The 20,273-nt window shown below is 45.8% G+C and overlaps 1 protein-coding gene across 2 annotated transcripts in view; it reads left to right on the forward strand.

The window, feature by feature from the left end:
- Window positions 1–20,273, forward strand: part of LOC118254048 (S-adenosyl-L-methionine-dependent tRNA 4-demethylwyosine synthase TYW1-like) — a 110,635-nt gene that overhangs the window by 33,881 nt on the left and 56,481 nt on the right. For both annotated transcript variants that reach the window (XM_035559016.2, XM_035559017.2), the window contains 3 exons: window positions 2,064–2,182; window positions 12,760–12,869; window positions 19,135–19,312. In XM_035559016.2, the coding sequence (XP_035414909.1) occupies window positions 2,064–2,182; window positions 12,760–12,869; window positions 19,135–19,312 (407 nt within the window). The remainder of the gene's footprint in view (window positions 1–2,063; window positions 2,183–12,759; window positions 12,870–19,134; window positions 19,313–20,273) is intronic.

Genomic DNA, 20,273 nt, shown 5'->3' on the forward strand with positions numbered 1-20,273 from the left:
GAAAAAAATCATCCCCCAAGTCCTATAGTTGTAGGCTATGTAAGCCATTAGCTTGTCAAGTAGTTTGTTTGCAGGCTTACAACTTTTCCCAGTGGAGGTGCAGAGCCCTATAGAACAAACGTCAGCTGCTTCGGTATGTTTGTTTCAGCTGTCCTCTGCAGGTCCCTGAGAAGTGGTTTGCAGCTCTGAAGTTGAAAGTTGGCCTGTAATGGTATACATTTGAGGAGTAACATTGATTTTAATGTGCTCCAGCCTTCAGCATTCGCAGGATGATAAACCGGGAATCAGCATCTCATCAAAATGCCAGCGCATCTCTAATTCTTGAGCTGTGACAGCGATCAGTTCCTTGGTCTCTCAGCTCTCTTTTTGCTGCATGATTAACTTTGTTTATTTTTGAAAAGAGCTCTTTGAATGGCAATCACCTAAGTGGGTGGCTGCAGTGAGGTTTTTATTGAAATGGCTGGTATCAATGAACTGTCTTATCAAAAGACTTGTTCTTGTGAACGGCTTTAAAGAGCCCACCATTGTATTGTCATGAATATTTGAGACATACTGATCCCAGTGATGCTTCTGCTGTTTACTCTTGCAAATATTTCTCTTCTATCATTTTTAGCGTCAGAGAAGGCCACGAAATGTTTAAAGAAAAACTTGTCAGACTTCACCAATGCTGTGACTGAGAGAAAACCAGAGAACCTATTTTTATTAAAGAGCTGAAATTTAATGCGGCACTGTAAAGCCATTTCACAAAATAAATAGCAGCTCTGTGTGCTTAGATAGTACCATACTATTTTTAGCTTAAGCAGGAATTGAACATAAAGCCTTCTAATAAATTGAGCTGAAATTGGTTACAGGCAGTGGCTTTGACTCAGATTCACACCAATATGTGAGTGTCTTCAGGAGGTTTGTTCCAGATTTGTATCAGTGGAAAGCAGGAGCCAGGGCTACAAGGAATAGTATTAAGCAGCGCTCCACAGTGATATCTCAGATTAAAATGATTGTGTCTGTCGTATTCTGGAAAAGAGCATAAACCCTGCAAATTTAAGGAAGGGCCCAATTTGCCTGTTCTATGAAATCCATAATACAACTTGCTCTCCTAGAACTTGTGAGTCTCCTGAAGTCTCCTGAAACCTCTGTCATTTGAGGGATGGGTAGAAAAAACAAGGTTTTCTATTTTGTTTAATCTTCCAGCAATGCTGTACATATGTTAGGCATTACCTATTCTTTCCCTTGTGCTCAGTGGAAACTTTCTCTTGGATCAGTAGGACACTTCAGGTAGAGGAAGATAGATTAAAAGTTGTTATGTTATATTTCAAATTTTCTCTGGAGAGTGGTAAAGATCCTTTCTCATTTATTATTATTTAACTGAGATAATGAAAGACAGTCTTTGCTCCAAGCAACTTGCATGCTAAATAGGAGACAAATTCCAGTGGGAAGGCTGCTGCAGCTCTGTGAAGGAACGTGTGATGTCCTGCTGGAGCCAATGGCTGGTGTGAATGAGGGTTTATAAGGTCAGGATATTTATTTAATTTAGTGCTAGAAGAAATGCTTTACTAGACAAATGGAAAGAATTGAGTGTTTCATAGTGCAGCCTTCAAATTGATCCTTGTTACTCTTTATTGGGCTCTTGCAATAATATTTCTTACAGCTTAAGTGGCTTTACCTGCTTTCTTCTGTTGGCTGGTTCAGTTAAAAGGTTCAGTGGAGCACACTTATGCTTTGGTGCTGCAAGTGAGAAGATGCCGATTGTCTGGATAGATCCTTACAGAAACAAGGCACTTATGGTGTCAAGTTTAAAGCTGTGAGAGAGGAAACTTACACAATCAGACTGTATGCTGATCTGCTTATTAGCAATTTCTTAAAATGGACTGCATCTGTCATTATTCTGACCTGTTGCATAGCTGTGACCTGGCTCGCCATACCCATCACAGGTGGCAGAACACCAAATTTACTAGTGATTGAAAACTGCAGGTACGCCCAGGGAGCAGACTTCACATCTTTACACTTGGTTTGGTTACAGATAGCGTGTTTTAACTTTCTCAGTATATGTCTTTTTCTGCTTTCAGTCGATGCTTCGAGGCCGAGGCGGCTGCTACAAGCACACGTTTTATGGAATTGAGAGCCATCGCTGCATGGAAGCCACGCCGAGCCTTGCTTGTGCCAACAAATGTGTGTTTTGCTGGAGGTAAAATATTGTTGCAGTTTTATTTTGGGGGAGATCACCTAGTCATGTATTACAGTCTTTCTGTGCTATTGCACGTGGGGAGAGGAATGCTGTACTGTGAACAGCAATGCAAGAAACAGGGCAATAGCTACGTAAGAGGGATGTCTGTTTGTCCACGGTGCTGATCCTGTGCCCTGCTCCGCTCAACTGTGTGGGCCAGCTGGGCTTTGTTCTGCACCACTCCGTCCCTGTCCTTATCCTCAAACATAGGGCAGTGTCATTCATGTGTCCTTTTCCACTTGGAAGTGTGAGGAGGAGGAGTGAGGAAGGGAGCTGTGCTCACCCCTGCCTTCGTGCCTCTGCCTGCACTCCTCTTCGGAGAGCTGTGGAGCCCATGGCTTGGGACTGGTAGGGCCTGAGGTAGGTGGGTGGGAGACTCCATTTCCTAGAGGCTGAATAAGATCTGATGGCTCCCCAGCACTACCTTCCCTAGAGCAGGGTCCTCTGCAGCCATGTCTTGAGCCCCAGCAAGTTCAGACCATCTGGTGGAAGGAGAAATCAGGGAGACAGGAGATGGGTTCTTCTCCATCTACTGCCCACAAGTCCTTCTGCACCCTGCTCTGAAAGGGTTGGCAAGAGCCAGCACTTGACGGCGGTATGGTTCCCTCTTGAGGTCACTGTCTGGGACTGGCTCATGGTGCTTTGGAGCACATGGACAGGCCCTCATGTTGTGTAAAGCCACCAAGGTGCTAAGTATTTTGTTGTTTTCTTTGAAACTGGATCCTTTTTCTTACCTTCACCCTGCAATTCACATTCTCAGTGAGTGAAAAGTGATGATTTCATAACTGTTGCCTTTCTAAAACAGTAGTTAATAAATGATTTTCCATTTTAGCCAGTAAAGTGACCCTTTTCTCAAAGGAATTACTTCACTGTCATTTCTCTGAAGGAAATGAGCTTTGCCTGGATCTGAACTGTCAGCTGCTCTAGCACTGCTAACTCACCAAAATGCCTGGATTTCAGAGGGAGTTTTTTGCTAGGCTGGGGGAGTGCAGGAGGGGATCGGTGAGACTGAGAAGCTCAGCAGAAATAAAAGCAATGACGTGAAAGTGTACTGAGTGGGAGGACACAGAGGTTATTCTTTGAGCTCTTTTGTCTTCTGCCTTGCTAGCTATTTCAAACCATGGGGGCTGCACGTCTCTGCTATTTGTCTACCCTAGGGGGCTGGCTGCCAGCAGCAGCTATTCCATCCCTAAGCCTGGGTGTCCAACGTCCCAGTATTTTCATGCTGAAACAGCCGCGTTTCTGAGTACTGTTTCCTGTCCCTCATAGTCATCAAGTTTTAATAATGCAAACATGTCAAGAGAATATTTAAATGACAGCATCCATGCAAAAGTGCTGCTGAAACTTTGAATGCACTTTGAAGCTGCCTTCCATATTAGTATTAAGTATAAGCATCAGATACCACTTGTCCTGTTAAGTTTGCATTTGGGAGCCTATTCCAGAATGTTAATTGGTGCTCTTGATCGGCTTTCGTTGTATCCTGGCTTGAAAGAACAGCAAATGGCATGTTTAATGTGCAAGTATTGCCACTTTTCTTCAGAGCCTGTAATAACAATCTTATGACTGCAACGGAAAATGTACTGCTTATTCCTTTTTTCCAAGTATCAGCTAGCAGTGGTGCATTAGTTCTGCAGTGGTGGCTGTACTGCTAGGAGGAAGATTGCCATGCGTATTATTGTCCCTCTGTCCCTACACAGAAGGTACATCATAAACAGCAAATAGAAAGCAATAACATCACCAAAACATAGTGTTTTGTTCCTAGTATTGCACTGCAGATCATTTAATGCTGTTCCCCTTCAAAATGACCCAACTCTGGTATTTCTTAGCAGCAGTACCCCAGCCTGTGTCTAGAGTATGGGGCTGAGCTGGAGAGGTCAAACAAGTGTAAATTAGGATAAATTGCAAAGTGTGATACCTTCCATGTGACTCATCGTTCTGGAGGTGTCATTTGGCACTTTGAGAAGAATCCTGGAAACATGTAGCTCTAATCATACTGAGTGCTGGAGTGCTTATTTTGCTAATGGTAACAACCTGAATGCAAGCAAATAGCTTTCCAGAGGACTGAGCCGAAAAACTTTCTCATTCACCTTCAGTGGGTGAAATGGGTTGCAGTTGTTGGACTTGTCCATGTGGACAGCAGCTGGCTGCTCGTCTCTGACCTCTGGATTTGAAGACTTAAGGTTCAGTTTGCATCTCATCTCACGGCTCATTTTATGTACAGCTTAAGCTTGACATAAACCAGAACTGTCACTGAAAGAAGCTTTCTCCCCAGCTTTGGCAGCGCTTTCAGACCCTGTGCTTGTGCTGCTACGATCCTTCCCGTGGCTGCGAGCTGCGCCAGGTCCGGTCAGTTGGATGAAAGGGGAATTCCTTGTCCATTTCCATCATTACCTGTTGCGTGTCAGCACAGTTCACAAACATCCAGCAATATCTACACACTTCTTACTTTAAACCCACCACTCCTTGCAGATGCTTAATCACATGAGGCTGAATGCAGAATTACAGGCACCAGTGGCTGGGTAGTATAAATATATTACCTTCTTATTAGCAGTTACCATCTGTGCTGTTGGAGACATAGGAAACGATAGTTTTGATCTACAGTTGGCAAAATGTTTTTAATACAGGTTTTATGCTTTGCTGGCCTTGTTGTGCAGCTCTGTGCACTAAGCTGCAGATAAGACCGCTGTGATTTTTTTTTTTTCTTTGATCCCTTTCAGGATTTTGACATTTGTAGAGGCTGCCAGTACTTCCAGCTGCGTAACTCACTGCGGCTCTCCCAGGATCACTGAGGAAAAGGCCGAGGAGCCTGTTTGTTTTCTCTTCCTCGCTTTGGCAAGAACTGCTGTAGTTCAGCAGCGTTCCTTGGGAATTGGATGTCATTGCAGCTGGCTGGTCATGACTGATGCGTTCTGGCCCCAGACCAGGCATCGCGGGTGGAGCCAACCCCCAGACACTTGGACAGTTGGGCTGCCTTATAAAAGATGCAGCTTGACTGTGCTCTAGAGACCTTCCTCCTCCTGGTCGGTGGGCAGCCTGCCTGTGCCCCCCTGCTGGGCTGGCCGCTGGCCCTTGCTTCCATTCCCCTCTTGTGGCCGGTGGTTTGTTGGTGCAGGTTCGCCATGTGGCAGGTCGTTCGTCTGTATGTTGTTCCCCCGCAAGGCAGCAGCCACGCGGTGTTGCAATAAAAGCAAGAGGGGGTAAAAAATACAGAAACCAAACCCAACAAATGTTAGTTACGGCAACATCCCTAACTCATAACTCTCCCTGCAGAAATAGTCCGTCACTATCCATTATTGCACTCAGTTGGTCTCGCTGTTTGTAGTGTCTCTTTAGCTTAATTGTCTAAATGGAAATGTGCAAATGACCAAATCTCTTAATCAATTAGAGCAAGTGTGGGGACTGAGGCTTTCTGACACTCTGTACTGCGGCACAACCACCAGGCAAACCTGATTTGATTATGTCCTCTGACTGAGTGTCTAAAACACGATCAATTTTTGTGGAGCGATGGAACAGCTAAATAAGATTTAAATTAATAGGCTTTATTTTGCATCTGAGGAGGAGGCAAACCAGACAGAATAAAATATCCCCTAAAGAAATGTGTTCATATTTCTTCTTTTGTAGCTTTATATTGTTTGTACCTGTACTTGAAGGCTCCAGCTTTAACTTGTACAGTAGGCAACAGCTGAAACTGTTTGGACTGTCTGAATAGTGGCCAAAAGCCAGTGATCACAGTAAGCCCTGCAAAATGAAGAGATTAAAAAACCATAATATTAATCTCCTACAGGAGAGGTGCTTGAAAACTGAAAACAGATCAAAACAAAGTTTATTTTCCTTAAAGAACTAATCCAGAGGTGAAGTTTGTTAGGGAAGTATGAGATATGATATCAAAGGAGCTGACAGCAATGCAGATTTGTAAAATACGTTTGGAACCTGAGCCTGGAAGTTCAGGAAACCTTTTGGCATCTCCAGCCACCTGTCCTTGCTTCAATAAAGCGAGACTCTTCTCCCAGCAAAAGTATAGTTCTCCTATTTTTGTTTACAGAATTGTAGTAGTATATGGGGATGTGTTCATCCTTTTCAGTATTATTTTTTTCACTGGTTTATGTACCTGGAGGTAACCATGTAAATGGAAGGGGAGGGGCAGATGTCAGAATATAGCTGGCTCATCCTCGGTAAAATCTGAACCAATGTCACAAGTAATTTCTGAACACGAAGATTTTTACTTTAGATGGAGCAGAGAATGTTTCTCTTGGTGTCTTTATGTGCTGCTCTGCCAGCACTGCAGTCGCCTGTTGGGCATTTTTCTTGTGGAAACGCTTTGGTGGGGTCCATCGGGTGAGGTGGGAGCAAGCCCCTGGGTCCCGCTTGGCTGGGGGCTTCTGTGCCGGCACACGGGAGCACTGGGGCTCTGCTGAGGCACTGTCGGTGCCTTTGGTGCTTGTTGTTAGAGCAGGATGGAGTTGTGCCAGTTGCTCTTTGCTGCACTAAAGACCGCACTGCGAAGCGTGGTCCTTGGTAATGGTTAGATGCTGGTTTGCCAAATCCAGGCATGGAGGCATGGAGGTAAGGTCACTGTAAATGACCTTGAGGTCACTAAAACCCCGGTGTGGCATCTACCACGGAGGGTTCCCAGCTCACGCTGTGCAGTGAGGAGCATTTTCATTGCCATTGTTATGTAAAAGGATCACAAGGGAACAAAAAATAGCCTGCCAGCACTTCCTGGGGCTGAAGTCTGTGCTTTTCATCGCACAGCTGCGTGCATTTTTGGGTTCTTGAACTTGTTGCTGGCTTTTGTAGCTGCCATTGCCAATCTGTGTATTTATGGCTTTAGTAGTGACTATAACCAGATCACTGGCTATGAAATGCTTACGTATGTCTTGTTAGGTATCGTAGGTGACTTGGTAGCCAGTTACAGCAATGAGTAACTTGATGGAGCGATCGCGAGCTCTGAAAGCGACCCTGCACATCCTGAGGGGCTAACTTTGGGATGGTTTCTTACGTTGTGCTGAGCACGGTGCCTGTTCCTGCTGGGAAGGAACAAAATACACTGACACAGCCCCTGGCAGGCCTCTGGGAGGTGCTCAGCAGCACCGGCTGTTCTATAAACTGTGCCCTGCTTATAAAAGGTGAGCATTTCTGAGACCTGAGGGGCGGGGTGTAGTTCTTCAGCATGGCGCGTTTTCCGTCCTTAAGACTTCGGAGATGTGAGTTCAAAAAGGGGATTTGTCTAGAGCCTTGTGAAGTTCAGTCCCCTCTGTTTGGGGTGGCCGGCAAATCCAACCTCATCTAAAGCAGTCACTGTTGTTAGTGCCACGAGTTGCTGGCAGTTGTAACGTGCCTAATCTCAAGAAAAATGACACCTTGTGGCTCTGCAGCACGTTGAGGGGGGAGCATCAGCACTCCCCAGGAGCCGGGGGCAGGTCAGCTGCAGCGTGCTCCTGAGGAAGCGCTCTGAGCTGCTGGACTTGGGATGAAAAAATAAATCAACCGTGGCTTTTTCAGCTGTTTCTGAGAAATCATTTTTTTTACCGAAATTGATTTTAAAACATGGAAGTCCAAGTTTTCTTTCTAAAATACTCACTATTTTGTCACTGTTAAAATGAGTTTTCTTTGGATATTTAGATATCCAAAATTTGATCTTGGACTTATTTCCCCAGTGTTTTCTTCTCTAAAATAGCTTATTCCTACATGCTGGTGAGTTAATGCCATGCCTTTTGAAAAAAAATTTCTTTTTTTTTCCCGAATTTATTCATTATAAACTATTTTTCTCACTCCTAAACCTGACAAAAGACTTCTCAAAGCAACACGAAAAAAATGATTTAATGGGAAGTTTCTGTAGGTACATTGTTCCTTTTCCTCAGACAGCAGTCTAGATAAGAACAAAAACTAAAAATGCCTATCAACTTACTTTTTTCTTTTTAAAGCGAGTGTTGTCTGATTTGTAAAACAAATAATCTGAGTCATGAAGTCTCTGGTGCATCCCCTGCGGAGGGCAGTTTCAGGTGTGCCTGCGTCAGTCCTGAGGGCTGCGTGCTGCCTGTGCTTAGAGGCACGAGGCAACGATGCCCTCGCAGCGTGCCGCAGCGTTGTTCTACCAGTCCCCCTGCAGACCCAGGCATCCCTCCTCGCTCTTGTTTTGAGGCCATTTGTGATTCTGCATGCCCGGAGAACAGCCCGTCCTCGCTATCCCATCCCTCGTGGTGGAGGTGCTCCCCAGCTCTTTGCCTCCCTGTGCTGCGTTTTGCAGTCAGCGGCAGGTTATGGCTGCTTGGCACCAGCAGGGCGGTGATGTCCTCAGCCAGGTGGTGATCTGTTCCTAATGGCATGCTGTGGGTTTGCATCTCCAGACGTGTTGGTTCCACCTGGGGCTGTGGCAAGCCTGCTTCCTCTGCTGCTCAGCTCTAAGAAACCGCTGAATGGGGCCAGCTCCGCACACTGCCCTGCAGCTGCCCTTCTGGCCAGGTCTGGCGGCCTTCTGAACCAGTGGTGACTGATCACTGCTCTAAGTTTTCCACCATGATAGTGTGCTCTCTTAAAAATAGTGCCTTCTACAGAACATTTCTTGGGTCAAATTGTAAGAGTATTGGGTAAATCAGAGTCCAAAGCTTGAACTCTTCTCTTTCCCCTTTGCCTACAAGGCCCCGTAGTGGTCTTGGTGTGAAATGTTCTCTGCTGGCTGTTAGCATCTCTGGGCTGTCTTCTCGAGGGGGTGTGGAAATCACAAACACTTAGTCCATTGTGTCCCAAGGAATTCAAAGTTAAGAGGGGCTGGTACAGAAATCCTTGATTCCTGCTAAAGCAGGCATTGCACTTGCAGTCTTGTAGTCTTTTTGAAGTTGCTTTTCTGTGTTGGCCACAAACTTTCAGCTTATTGCTGCCCACCGTGATGCTCCATCAGCTGGTTCATCCAGCACGTTCCAGGGCAAGGTTACCACCCGAGTAAAAACACTTTTTAGAGAAGTATAATTAATTTGTCCTTTCCTAGTCTCATCTAGTTTGTCCCTTAGTCATTAGGAAGAAGTAAAAGAAGAGGTGCCAACACTTCCTGTCATCACAGAGGATCAAGCTTTGTGTCCTTGTGTGTGGGCCAAACTTTTTCCTTGGTTGTCTGCTTGCTCCTCATGTCAGTACAGGGAGAGGCTTTCTCGTTGGCCCTTTTGTACGTCCTTTGCTAGGTGTATCATACTCTGTGCGTTGATCCCTCTGATTGTGACCCTGTGTTCTGAAGTTCTTTTTTTTTTTTTTCTCAGCTGGAGGATTGCAAGGTTGCGGAAGAGCCTGTGATTCTGCTGATTTGGTTTCTTGTTATACTTTGCTTTTTATTGCCACAGTTTGCACTTCTGCCTTAATAGGGTTTAAAAACCTGCTGGTTCTCCAGAGCTCGTTTGTCCTTCAACATTTCTCCTCTAGGACCTCACCTGCTGGTTCTCAGGGATCATTGAGATCTGCTGTCTCGAACCCTCTTGTTTTTGTTCTGCTTTTTCCTTCCTGTCCCTTCCTGGGAATCACGTACTTTGTCCTTTCATGATCACTGCCACCAGTGTTTCCTCACCTTCGTGTTCTCTGCCAGGTATCGACATCAATCGCTGGAGTAAAGGATACTTTATACCTGTGCTATGGTTTCCCACAAAGTCTCTTGAAAGACTTCATAATGCTAACCTTTGCTCATAGAAGAAAGAAAACATTTTAAAAGAGGGTCATTGGTTTCTTCTGGCCGTGCTGGGAGTTGATTGCAAAATAAACTTTCATTTAAGAGCCCAGACTTTCAGGCTCTCATCCTAAGACCATCTGTACTCATGGTTTCACCCTGACAGAAGGCAAGAGGCACAAACTCAGACACTTCTGGTCCTTTTAAAAGGATTTCCTTTATAAACAAGCTGTAGTTTCTTGGCGGGGAGGGAACACCTCTAGTTTTGTGAAGAAGTAGCTGTAAATTCCCCTGGTATTTTCCATCATTAGAATTAGTGGTGTTGAATGAACCTGTCCTGAAAATAAAGCAAAAGCTGCTTTACTGAAATCATACCCCGGCAGCTGGGGATGGGGATGCAGTGCCTCACCGAAGCATCCGCCTTTCTCACGGAGGTCTGAGTCGGGGCGTGCTGGTGCCACTGCCAAATAACACTGGTAGATCAGAGATCTGATGAGTGTGCAAACAAGGCTGGTTGGTGGCAGTCCTTATTAGCTGGGGAAGAGCTGGAGTTAGCCGAGAGCTCGCCATCATCGATTTGCCTTAGTGGGGTGCTGGGGCAGCGACGGCTTGTCTCCAGAGGGTCAGATCAAACGTCCCACACTCAAATTGCAACACAGTAAGAGCTTTCTAGTGTGTGTGCGGTTTTGGGTAGGACTTCTTTCTGTGCGGTGTTATTTTGGGATGGAAAGGAGTATCACGCATAGTTACCTGCTCAAGGCTTGAGTAGCTGGTGAGGCAGGGGGTGACAGCCTGCAGGGGAGTGGGAAGGTGACGGGGAAAGTCGGTCTCTGCTGGGGACTGCGAAACAATCTCATTGCTTTGTGCCCTGGGAGAAATGAAGCTGCTTTTTGCCAAATGAGCTTTGTAGACATGACCCGGTATGTTTAATAAACAGAATGTGCTAAAAATTCAAGGGCTGTTAGACGCTAGTAATTAATAGTTGTCCAGTGTGCGTTAAGAGCCTGTTGATATTCTGCCAGCTTGCCCTATTAAATATATGGGGTACAAGCTATGTAGTTAAACATGTAAGTGTTTTATAAATGCCTTTTTATAGTTGGCATTCAGAAAACTTTCCATGTTGGCAGCATTTTTTAAAAAAGTCCAAAAAAGAAAGCTGTTTTAGCTTAAAGGAGCTTTGAGATGGTGAAGCAGTTTGAGAGTAGCATTTGAATCTTAGCTCTTGAAGCAGGCACAGCAACGTTTGGGCTAAGGGCTGTGCTTGTTGACTCTGGATCTAGAATTTGTGTTTTAGCACTGCTCAAGTGTGGAGCTGCAGCCGGTGGGAATCTTTTGATGGTCTTCAGTAGGCCATTTCCTTCTGAAAAAAACCATCCATTTCTTTCTGAAAAAGTGCCCTTGTCTCTCTTTTCTCCTTTAGTTAAATGCTGAATGTTATCTCCTAATGCCCTTGGAGATGGAAGGAGTGAGTGAGGCAGGTAACCTCAGTCCTCTCCATGGCTGACTTCCAGGGATGATGAAAGCAGTAGAGAAAAGAGATCAGCTGGTTATAAGACTGAGTTTCAAGAGGACGTATTGCTTGGTGTTTTCTTGTCCGGACCTATATTGATCCAATAACGCTGTTTTGAAAGGCACAGCAAATATATACTACTCTTCTTCGAATGCATTATGCAATAAGCCACAGTAGAATTGGTAGGGGAGAAGCAGAAAAACTTTTGTAGCGTATTTTGGGGAACAAACAGGAGAGGGCAGAGAGAACAAGGAGGTGAAAGCACAAATTCTTTGGTTTTCTTAGTGCAGCCTTTAGACATCTTCCTATCCCTGTTCGATACTAATCTGAGTGCAGCAAGGTTAGTGGGAAGTTCCTCTCGCCAGGGAGAGGTCCATGCTCTTGTACAGGCTCTCCGTGGGTTGGAGTTGTCCAGGAATAATGAGCATGTTGCTTTGTGGGGTTTCACTTGCTGGTCTGGATTAGGTTCTTCCAGATAACTTACAGTGGCTGAGTAATATCCTCCCATGGCAACGAATAAAGGAACAAGAAGTTTCAGGTATCTTCCAGGCACTTGGGTGGTTGATTCACCTGAGTATGCTTTTTGCATTTTTGAGGAAAGCAAAGTGTGGGTACAGTGAGTGGTCCTCTCTGCATAGGCAAGGTCGGCTTCCTATCCCAGTTCAACGCAGCTGTCCCTCAGAGGGATGATCAGCGTTTTTTGTCCCTGCAGTCGGTTTGACTCCTAAATTAACACTTTATTTTTCCCTTTGGGTGTCAGTAACTGGGTGGCTGCAGGTCTCAGAAGTGATGAGAAGCACTTACTGAGTAAATCTGGGAAACTAACTGGATTCATCAGAGATGAATGTGGCATACTGCAGAATTCCCAGAACCTTTATGTATTTTGAGTAGCCTGCTATCATCTGTTTTGTTGCTAGTGTTAACCAAGGATTGGCTTAGAAGTAAATCCTTTCCTTCTTAAGGCAATAGTTTGCACTTCCAGAATGGAACTAAAAGAGTCTTAGAATCTTCCTTCTTAAGTGCTTTATGTAGCTGTGGTCAGAAGAGGAGGTAGAGCTGGTTTTTCTTTGTTTAAAGAGGTCTTTCTGGCTGCAGAGCATCATTTTTAACTTCTTAAAAACCTTTTACCCATGATTCAAAATACGTATGCTGATGTTTATACTAAACTGCAAGGTCCATTCTTTCCGGAGAGGACCATAGTCTGGGAGGAGAGGAGTAGAAGACTGGTATTCAAAGGTCACATCTGAGAGTTGTCAGAAGCAGGATCTTGCAGATAATTTTCTGTTGTTTTTCAATTTTATTAAACAGTGCCAGAGTCCCCAGAGTGACGGATGAGTTCGTACAAATTGCAGTGAATAACTCAGTCTCTTTTTCCTTCAGACATCATACAAATCCAGTGGGCACAGAGTGGAGATGGAAGATGGACCAACCTGAAATGATCTTGCAGGAGGCTATTGAGAACCATCAGAATATGATTAAGCAGTTCAAAGGTAACCTTTCTTAGTCTTCCACGTTAATGATACTTTGAGAAGATAATCAGCAGCACCACCTTCAAAGCTTAGATTAAAACATTTTGGTTACCTGCAGAATGCTGGTAAGGAGGCATAAGATTTATAATCTCAGAAAGATGGGCAAATGGGAAACTTTGTGGGTGTACTTATTACTTGTTTTTGGAAATGTTCTGCCTTGTTTTTGACCTTAGAACATGAGTCAGCTGTTGGGTATCTACTGCTGCCTTGAGGGAGTACAGTGGAGTTGCCTGTTGTGCATCCTGGCAGTTACATCCTTTCTTTGTGTGTACAGAGGCTTCTGCAGTGGTTAAAGCTAGCCTGCGTGATGAATGATGTTGATTCTTACACAAAAGTGAGGGCAGGTGGAAGGCAAAAGGAATCAATCTCTAAACTGAATAGGAAATATGCTGTCCAGCCGTATTCCCCTGAGAGCTTTTGTTGCCTCTGAAACTTCCAGGCTGTATTTTCCTCACTTATAAGTGAGCGGTAGCATTCGGGATGATGATATTTATTAAGAATTATTCGGTATATTTGTGTGCAACTGAAGCTGCAGTTGTTAGGCAGTTTTGAAAATTACTGTATTTTGCTTCCAATATCAAATCTTCATGAGTTCATTCACTTGCTATATATTTGTATATATAGAGATAGATGGCTGTTAGTTTTGTTTTGTTTTTCCCCCAGATGTGTGTAATAAGCTTGGTCTCTTTGCCAAGGTCAGCACTGTGTGCTCAGAGGACTGGCCAGCGTGGCAGGGCAGGTCTAGAACTCTGCTCTTCCTAATTGACAGCAGAGGCCGTGTGAGCAGCAGGAGTGAAATGAAGCGTCCGTAAAACGTGCAAGATGAGCCTCAGTCTTGGCTGTCATTTTGGGAACCCGTTTGTTTACGTTGGCTGTGCACAGAGAGAGCCCAATGGATTAAAAATGTGACAGGCAAAAAAAACTTGTCAGCGGAGGGCAGTTGCGCTGTCTCACTCATTGGACTTATGTAATAGGCGGAAAAATAACTCAACAAAGCTCATGAGGCCCCAGCTTTTACACATTCACGAAGTGCCTGGTTTGAGTCATCTTGCAATCCCAGACCAACAGCTCCAGGGAAGCCAGCTCCCTGGGAGCTCCCATTCTGAGCTGGGTGGAGGGCAGCCAGAAGAACAAGACCTGGCTGTACTCTGCCCCTTGCGTGCAGCCCGTTGGGTTGGGTTGCAGCTCTATTGCTCCTCAGGAGGAAAGTGGCCGTGCTGTAGTGGAACAGGGGAAGGGGACGGTAGTTTGGTGGGGATGTTTTCCTTAGAGAAGAGGTAGTGAGAGGAGTGGAGGCACAGTAGGAGTGGTCTGGTGTCAGTAGAGCATCTTCCTTCAGTCCGAACAAAGCACAGCTCCTGGTGCTCGAGGCAGGGCAGGGTGTGAAGACATGCAGGTCTCACATCCTAGCTTTGGTGGTGTTCCTTTTGTGCTGGAGCTATGTGGGGAGAGTGCTTGGGAAGGGCAGAACGCCTGCAGCAGTGCTGCCTGGCTGGCCCAGAGCTGCTGCAGGGTTTCACGGCCGCCTGTTAACTCAGCTGCTGGGATGCAGTGCCAGCACAGCAGGGGTTTGGGTACAGGTGGTTTGTCTGAGTGAAGACCGTGTAGGATGTCAGATTTTGCCTGGAGTGCAGTAACAGTTAAAGCTATAAACAAAGCAGTATTCATGCTTAACACTTACAGCACTGAGCACTTTTCAGAATTCCACTCTTTTATTCAGTCTATTCCAGGTAGCCAGGCTCTTAAATTAGTTGAAATGTGGCTGGGCAGGCTGAAGGGATCGTGATCAATAGCTTGAAGTCTGGTTGGTGGCTGGTAACAAGCAGGGTAATTCAGGTGTTGATCCAGGAGCCTGGGTTGTACATCTCCATGAGCGGATGATGAGACTGAGTACACCCTCAGCAGCTTTGCAGGCAACACTAATTTAGGTGGGGTGACAGGCGCACTGACCAGCAGAGCTGTACTTCAGCAGCACCTCGAGAAAGCTGCTCTTTGGGCTGATGGGGACACATGGAGCTCAGCAAGAAGCGGAAAGTTCTGTGAGGGTGTCCTCGCCCTGTTGTCCCTGCTGGGAGGAGACCCTCCTGCTATCATAGATGAGGGGACAACAGGGTCAGGTTGCTGTTTGATAGATTCAGGCTGGACATCAGAATAAGCTGGTACAGGGAAGGTGGTGCAGCTCTCGGACAGGTCCCCAGAGAGGAGGGGGGACCCTCCAGCCTTGGAGGCTTTCAAGTCTTCTAAGCAAATCTGTTACTGCCCCAGCAGTGCCGGCAGCTGTCCTCTCTGAGCAGGAGCCTGGACAGTCCCTGTGGCAGGAACCTGTGGCAGTCCCTTCTGACCAGTAGTTCTGTGACTTGTGTTATCCCTGTTAAAATCAAAAGTCGTAGAAGTAATTAAAAATATATATCCTCTTTTATCAGGTAGGACCTGAGTTCAAAATAGTCCCTTATATTCACCTTGAGAAAAGCCACGTGCTGTTTCAGATGATGACTGGGTGTGCCTGCAGTTTGTGATGGAGCACGGGGTGCGGTTGTGTGTGAGTCAAGGGCAATTCCTGCATGCAGTGTTGGTGCACTGCAGTGTGATGGAAACGTTGCTCCTGTAAGGCAGAAGTGTGTTCTTGTTTGCATTACAAGAAGGTGAAAAGCAGCTTATTCTGCAGCTGTTTGGAAGCCCTGCCTTCTGAAAGCTACGTACAGGAGTTGGTTTAAACCCAGCTTCGAACTCTGGAGTAACCCTCTCCTCCCCATGCTACACCTTGATGCCTTCCCAAAAAGGGCTGGGGAGGAGGAAAGATTCAAGTGTGACTTGGCAGCATCTGAAAGTATTCCCAGAGTGTTGAGAGGTCTGTAAAGATAGTCCAATTCTCTCTTCTGGAGCATATTTTCCATTAAATAGATTCCCAAACGATGCCTGAAACTTGCACGTGCTTCCTCAGCACAGTTATCCTTGACCTGGAACTGTGAGAGGAGAATGACTGGAGGGAAAAAAAAAAAAAAAAAAAAAAAAGCTCTGGACTAGAACTATGTTGCAAAGTGGAAAAAGAAAAAAATGTGTTGTTACTGCAGAGTAATAGATGGTAATGTACTCCCTGTCTTGGGAGCCTAAGAGCAAGTGTTTTCAGGAGAAGAAAAACAGGAAAAAATTAAGACCAGTAGCTAGCTGTTACATTTTGTGAATTTTACACTGTTTCCCTGAGGTGCAGGTGAAAAATGTCTAGAGTAGAACCATGTGAGAGCAAAATTGATTAGAAGGGTTGCCCTGAACCCAGGGGGAACCCACGGGGAACCCCCCCGTGCGCCTGCCAGAGCTGTGCCCCCTCCGGGCTGGAGGTGGCTCAGGCAGAAGACACGACTGCTTCCAGCAAACCCAGCGGTGCAACGCAAATAGTGGGTTGGATTTTATGATGATTGATTTTAAGATAAATAAGTAATATGTTTGAGCAGAGTGATGGACTAGATTGCTTTGCTGAAGAAGGAGAGAGTGTGGAGGGAAGATGGATTGCAGCTGGGCTCTGTGGGCTGCTCCATTGACACCGGTCAAGTTTCCAGCTGGGTGCTGTGCACATCTGCCGAGGTGTTCGAATGCTGGTCCCAGTGTAGAGCAGAGAATTTGAGCTGCTGGAGAAGAAAAGCATGGGGAAAATGTCTTAGTCTTCAAGGCTCTTGAGTCCGGTAATGCTGCTCAGATAACATTTGAATAAATTTGTGCTCTTCGTGGTACCACTACCACAGCTTTGCATTCAGATACAGACGTCTCTGTGCACCAGGGGGAGAGGAGAGTTATTGTGATGCGTTATTTGCACACCTTGTAGGAAAAATGAGATGTTCTCTGAAAGAACAAAAAAATATTTGCAGACCCTCTCTCCTATAACATGTCCTAGAGGATAGCTCTCCATCCTGCAAGAGTCTCTCTGCATGCTTTTAAAGATACCTTCTTCCCTCTTTTAATGTTGCCATAGTGTGTACAGGTTTTGAAGACTGGAGATGTGAATTAACGTCACATTATTCTCTTTTAGAGTAACTGATGGAGACGCATCTTCCTGATAGAGGGCTGAGGTGGGAAGGTGTGAAGCAGTTTATTTGATGGATACCTTTTCTAGGTGGTGACTAGTAAATCTCAGTGCCCTTGTGAAGGGCATGCACAGAACGGAAACATAATTCAAAAAATAAGAGTGGGTGTCTCTGATAATAGAGCCCTGGTTTAGCTTAGGGGAAAAATGAACAAATAAGCACGTGACCTAAACTAGGAAATCCTGCTGCCTTACAGGGAGCAGTTTTGTGGGAATCGCTCAAAACACAGGTCTTAAAATGAGATCTGGGAAGACCTGTGTATCTTGATGTAAGCGTGCATAGAATGTGTTCCTTGCCCCCCTAGTTCCCCAGGCAGTAGCACAGGTACTTGCAGAGGGACACCCGAAGCCAGCAGCCAGCCTGTATAGGGTGACGTGCCAGACGATGCTTTCCTTTCTGAAATTGAAGTGCGCCAGTAGGAGAGCAGCTGGAGTCAGCTTTTCAAAGGAGGCGTGCAGCTCAGAGGTGGCTCGGCTGCGCGCTCTGCTGAGAGCTGAGCTGGAAGCTGTGCACCACTGCCTCTTGCAGAGGCATCTCAAGCTCCTGTGGCTCCCAGCTCCCGCACCTGCCTTGAACTTGCTGCATGCCACGCGAAATCTGCCCAAGCTCTTCCTTCGAAGCCCATTGCTGACTGAAGAGAGAAGGAGGCTCGTCTGCAGGGGCAGAGGCTGAGCACTGGAGTGGTAGGGCAGCCCCACGTACAGCAGCGTTCGTGTGCTCCTCGGAGTACCCACTAATCCTGTTTAGTTTACTCCTGTCTAGCTCGTGATTTATGTGGTCAAATGATCGTCTACGCTCCTCTGCAGTGTATTTACTGTATGCCGGGTTTGATGTAAACCATTTTGAGAAAGTTACTCTCAAACTTTGTGATGTTGGAACTTTCTTCTGTCTGCTTATAAAGCTGGCAGTGTAATTACTGTAGTCCAATTGCAAGATACTGAGAGAGAAATTAATTCCCAAAATGACCTAGAGTAGCTTTAGGAAAACAAAAGTTAAGTCCTTTAATCTCTGTGTGTGGTTGAGATGCTCCTTTCTTTTCAAATAAAGTTCTCATTTAGTGCTGTCAAGTTTCTGCAGAGTAACCATTAGTCCTGTCACCTATTCAGGACAGAGCCTGGCTGGTTTAAAATGCACTAAGCTTCACTCTGATCACAAACCAGCTTTTCTACGTGAGGCTGAAGCAATATCCACGAACACCTCTTTTTATCTTGGCTTTGCAGCATAGCATGTAATTTTCTGTACTGCTTGAGCTCCAGCGTCTAGGCAACGGGAGGTGAGCTGAGGACCTGGTTTCAAACTTAAGTCTTTGTTTTTTGAAACAGACCAACCCCCAATCCGAAACCTCAGATATTATTCAAGTACATCAAGGCACGTCAAGGAAATGTGAAGTGACACATTTGGAACAAAAGCTTGTTTGTAGTCAGATGGCTTCATACAGGGTGCTGAGCACTTAGTCAGATACGGATGGGCAGGAGCAGTGCTCACCTCTCCCCTGCCCTCCTGTGGGTACGGTAAATGTGACTCGGGTCGGTTAAACCTGCAGATGGTATTTTCACGTGGATGCTGCAGTTGAGTTCCTCGCTTTTCCCTCTTTGTTCTGAAATCCCTCTCACTTTTCAAGGCAGTGTCATGTGTTGAGGTTTCTTTTGAGCACGTCCTCTGTTGGGTTGCATTGCACGTGGTGGCCGATGCGGGTGGTTGTGGCTCTGCTCAAAGGAGCCAGGCCCACCTCACTGAGGAGTTTGTTCTCGTGGGGCTGGAACACAGTCTGTGGTTAGCATTGGAGAGAAACAGAACCTGTTTGTTTGTTTTTTAAATGCCAACTTGAACTTGCTCTTGTGCTTGTCTCAGCATTCAGGCAGCATCACTGAGGTCTTCGCAAGGGAAAGTTTGACTCAAATGTTACTAAGAAGAATCGCTTGCAATAGTTAACTGCGCACACAAAGCCCTGAACTCTGTATCTGGCCATATGCTGCTTTCTGGGTTCCTGCAGAGCTGTCTTGGTGGTCTCTGTCTGTGGCTTGGTGTTCTCTCTGGTTCAGGAAGGCTCTAGCTGGTTTTACTTGGTGCTAGGGTATACTTTAGGTATGGATGCATGGTTTGGGAGGAGGTTATATGCAACTTATGCCTGTTCTCCGTCTTTTTTGCAGGAGTGTCAGGAGTAAAAGCAGATCGCTTCGAGGAAGCAATGACAGCAAAGCACTGCGCGCTGTCACTGGTGGGAGAGCCCATCATGTACCCGGAGATCAACCGCTTCCTGAAGCTCCTGCACCAGCACAACATCTCCAGCTTCCTCGTTACAAACGCACAGTTTCCAGATGAGATTAGGTAAGGGCTGGACAAAATAACTCTGTTCTAAGGCATTTCAGTGCTGACCTGTGTTGTAATGCCATTTTATCATTTGTCCAAGTCAGCTCTGCTCAAGTGCTGACAATAAAAAAGAAAAGCTTACTTGGCACCTGTTCGATTTTAACCTTAATCTCCCTGTGTTTCCTCATCTTTCTCTCTCCCAGCTTGATTTTTTTTCTTTTTTATATCTCTTAAAGTGTGATCACTTCTTGAAGTGAAGAGAATGTAATATCGTATCTCCTGGAGGTGTGAGGGAAGGAGAGCAGCAAGTGAGCTGCGTCTTGTGCTTGGGGACACGGATACCTGGCATGAGTGTTTGACAGCTAGAGCAGGAGGCCGAACCCAAATTGTCTGGTTTGTCTGCTTCCCTTGCAGTCTGACCTCTGCTCTGACTCTGCCTTATGAACAGTCGTAACGGCTCAAACCCAAGGTCTGTATGGGCCAGCCTCTGCAGCAGGACCCAGAGCCCAGTGTAAGAGCAAGGGAGAAGCGCAGCGATACGTTAACCTCGTCTGCAAAAGCAGGAGCAGTAGTTACTACCTCCCTCTCAGAGGGACTTGTGCTAAACATTCACACAACGATTCAATGAACTCCAAGAGAGTTTTTACAAATATGAAGCATTGCTGATTCCGATGTTTTTTAGCAGCCAGGCCACGTTTAACAAAAATAAGGAATATAGCAAGGAAACATAGTTAATGCCCTTGCTCTGCACAGCAGTGTGAGCTGCAAGGTGGCTGGGAACTGATTTGAACACCATCAGCTAGCAATGCTGACAAAGTCCATCCCTGGAGTTAGTTGAGCAAGTTAGTGCAGCTGTATGCGGGGTGGTTTTGGTATGTTGCTCAGCTTATTTCAGTTCAATGCCTTTCCATATTAGTGCTTTCTGAGAGAGCTTCCTTTTTACTTCCTTTTCATGGTCTGAATATGGCAGTGAGGGGGG

Source organism: Cygnus atratus, chromosome 20 (genome assembly GCF_013377495.2).
Source record: "Cygnus atratus isolate AKBS03 ecotype Queensland, Australia chromosome 20, CAtr_DNAZoo_HiC_assembly, whole genome shotgun sequence".
NCBI lineage: Eukaryota > Metazoa > Chordata > Aves > Anseriformes > Anatidae > Cygnus > Cygnus atratus.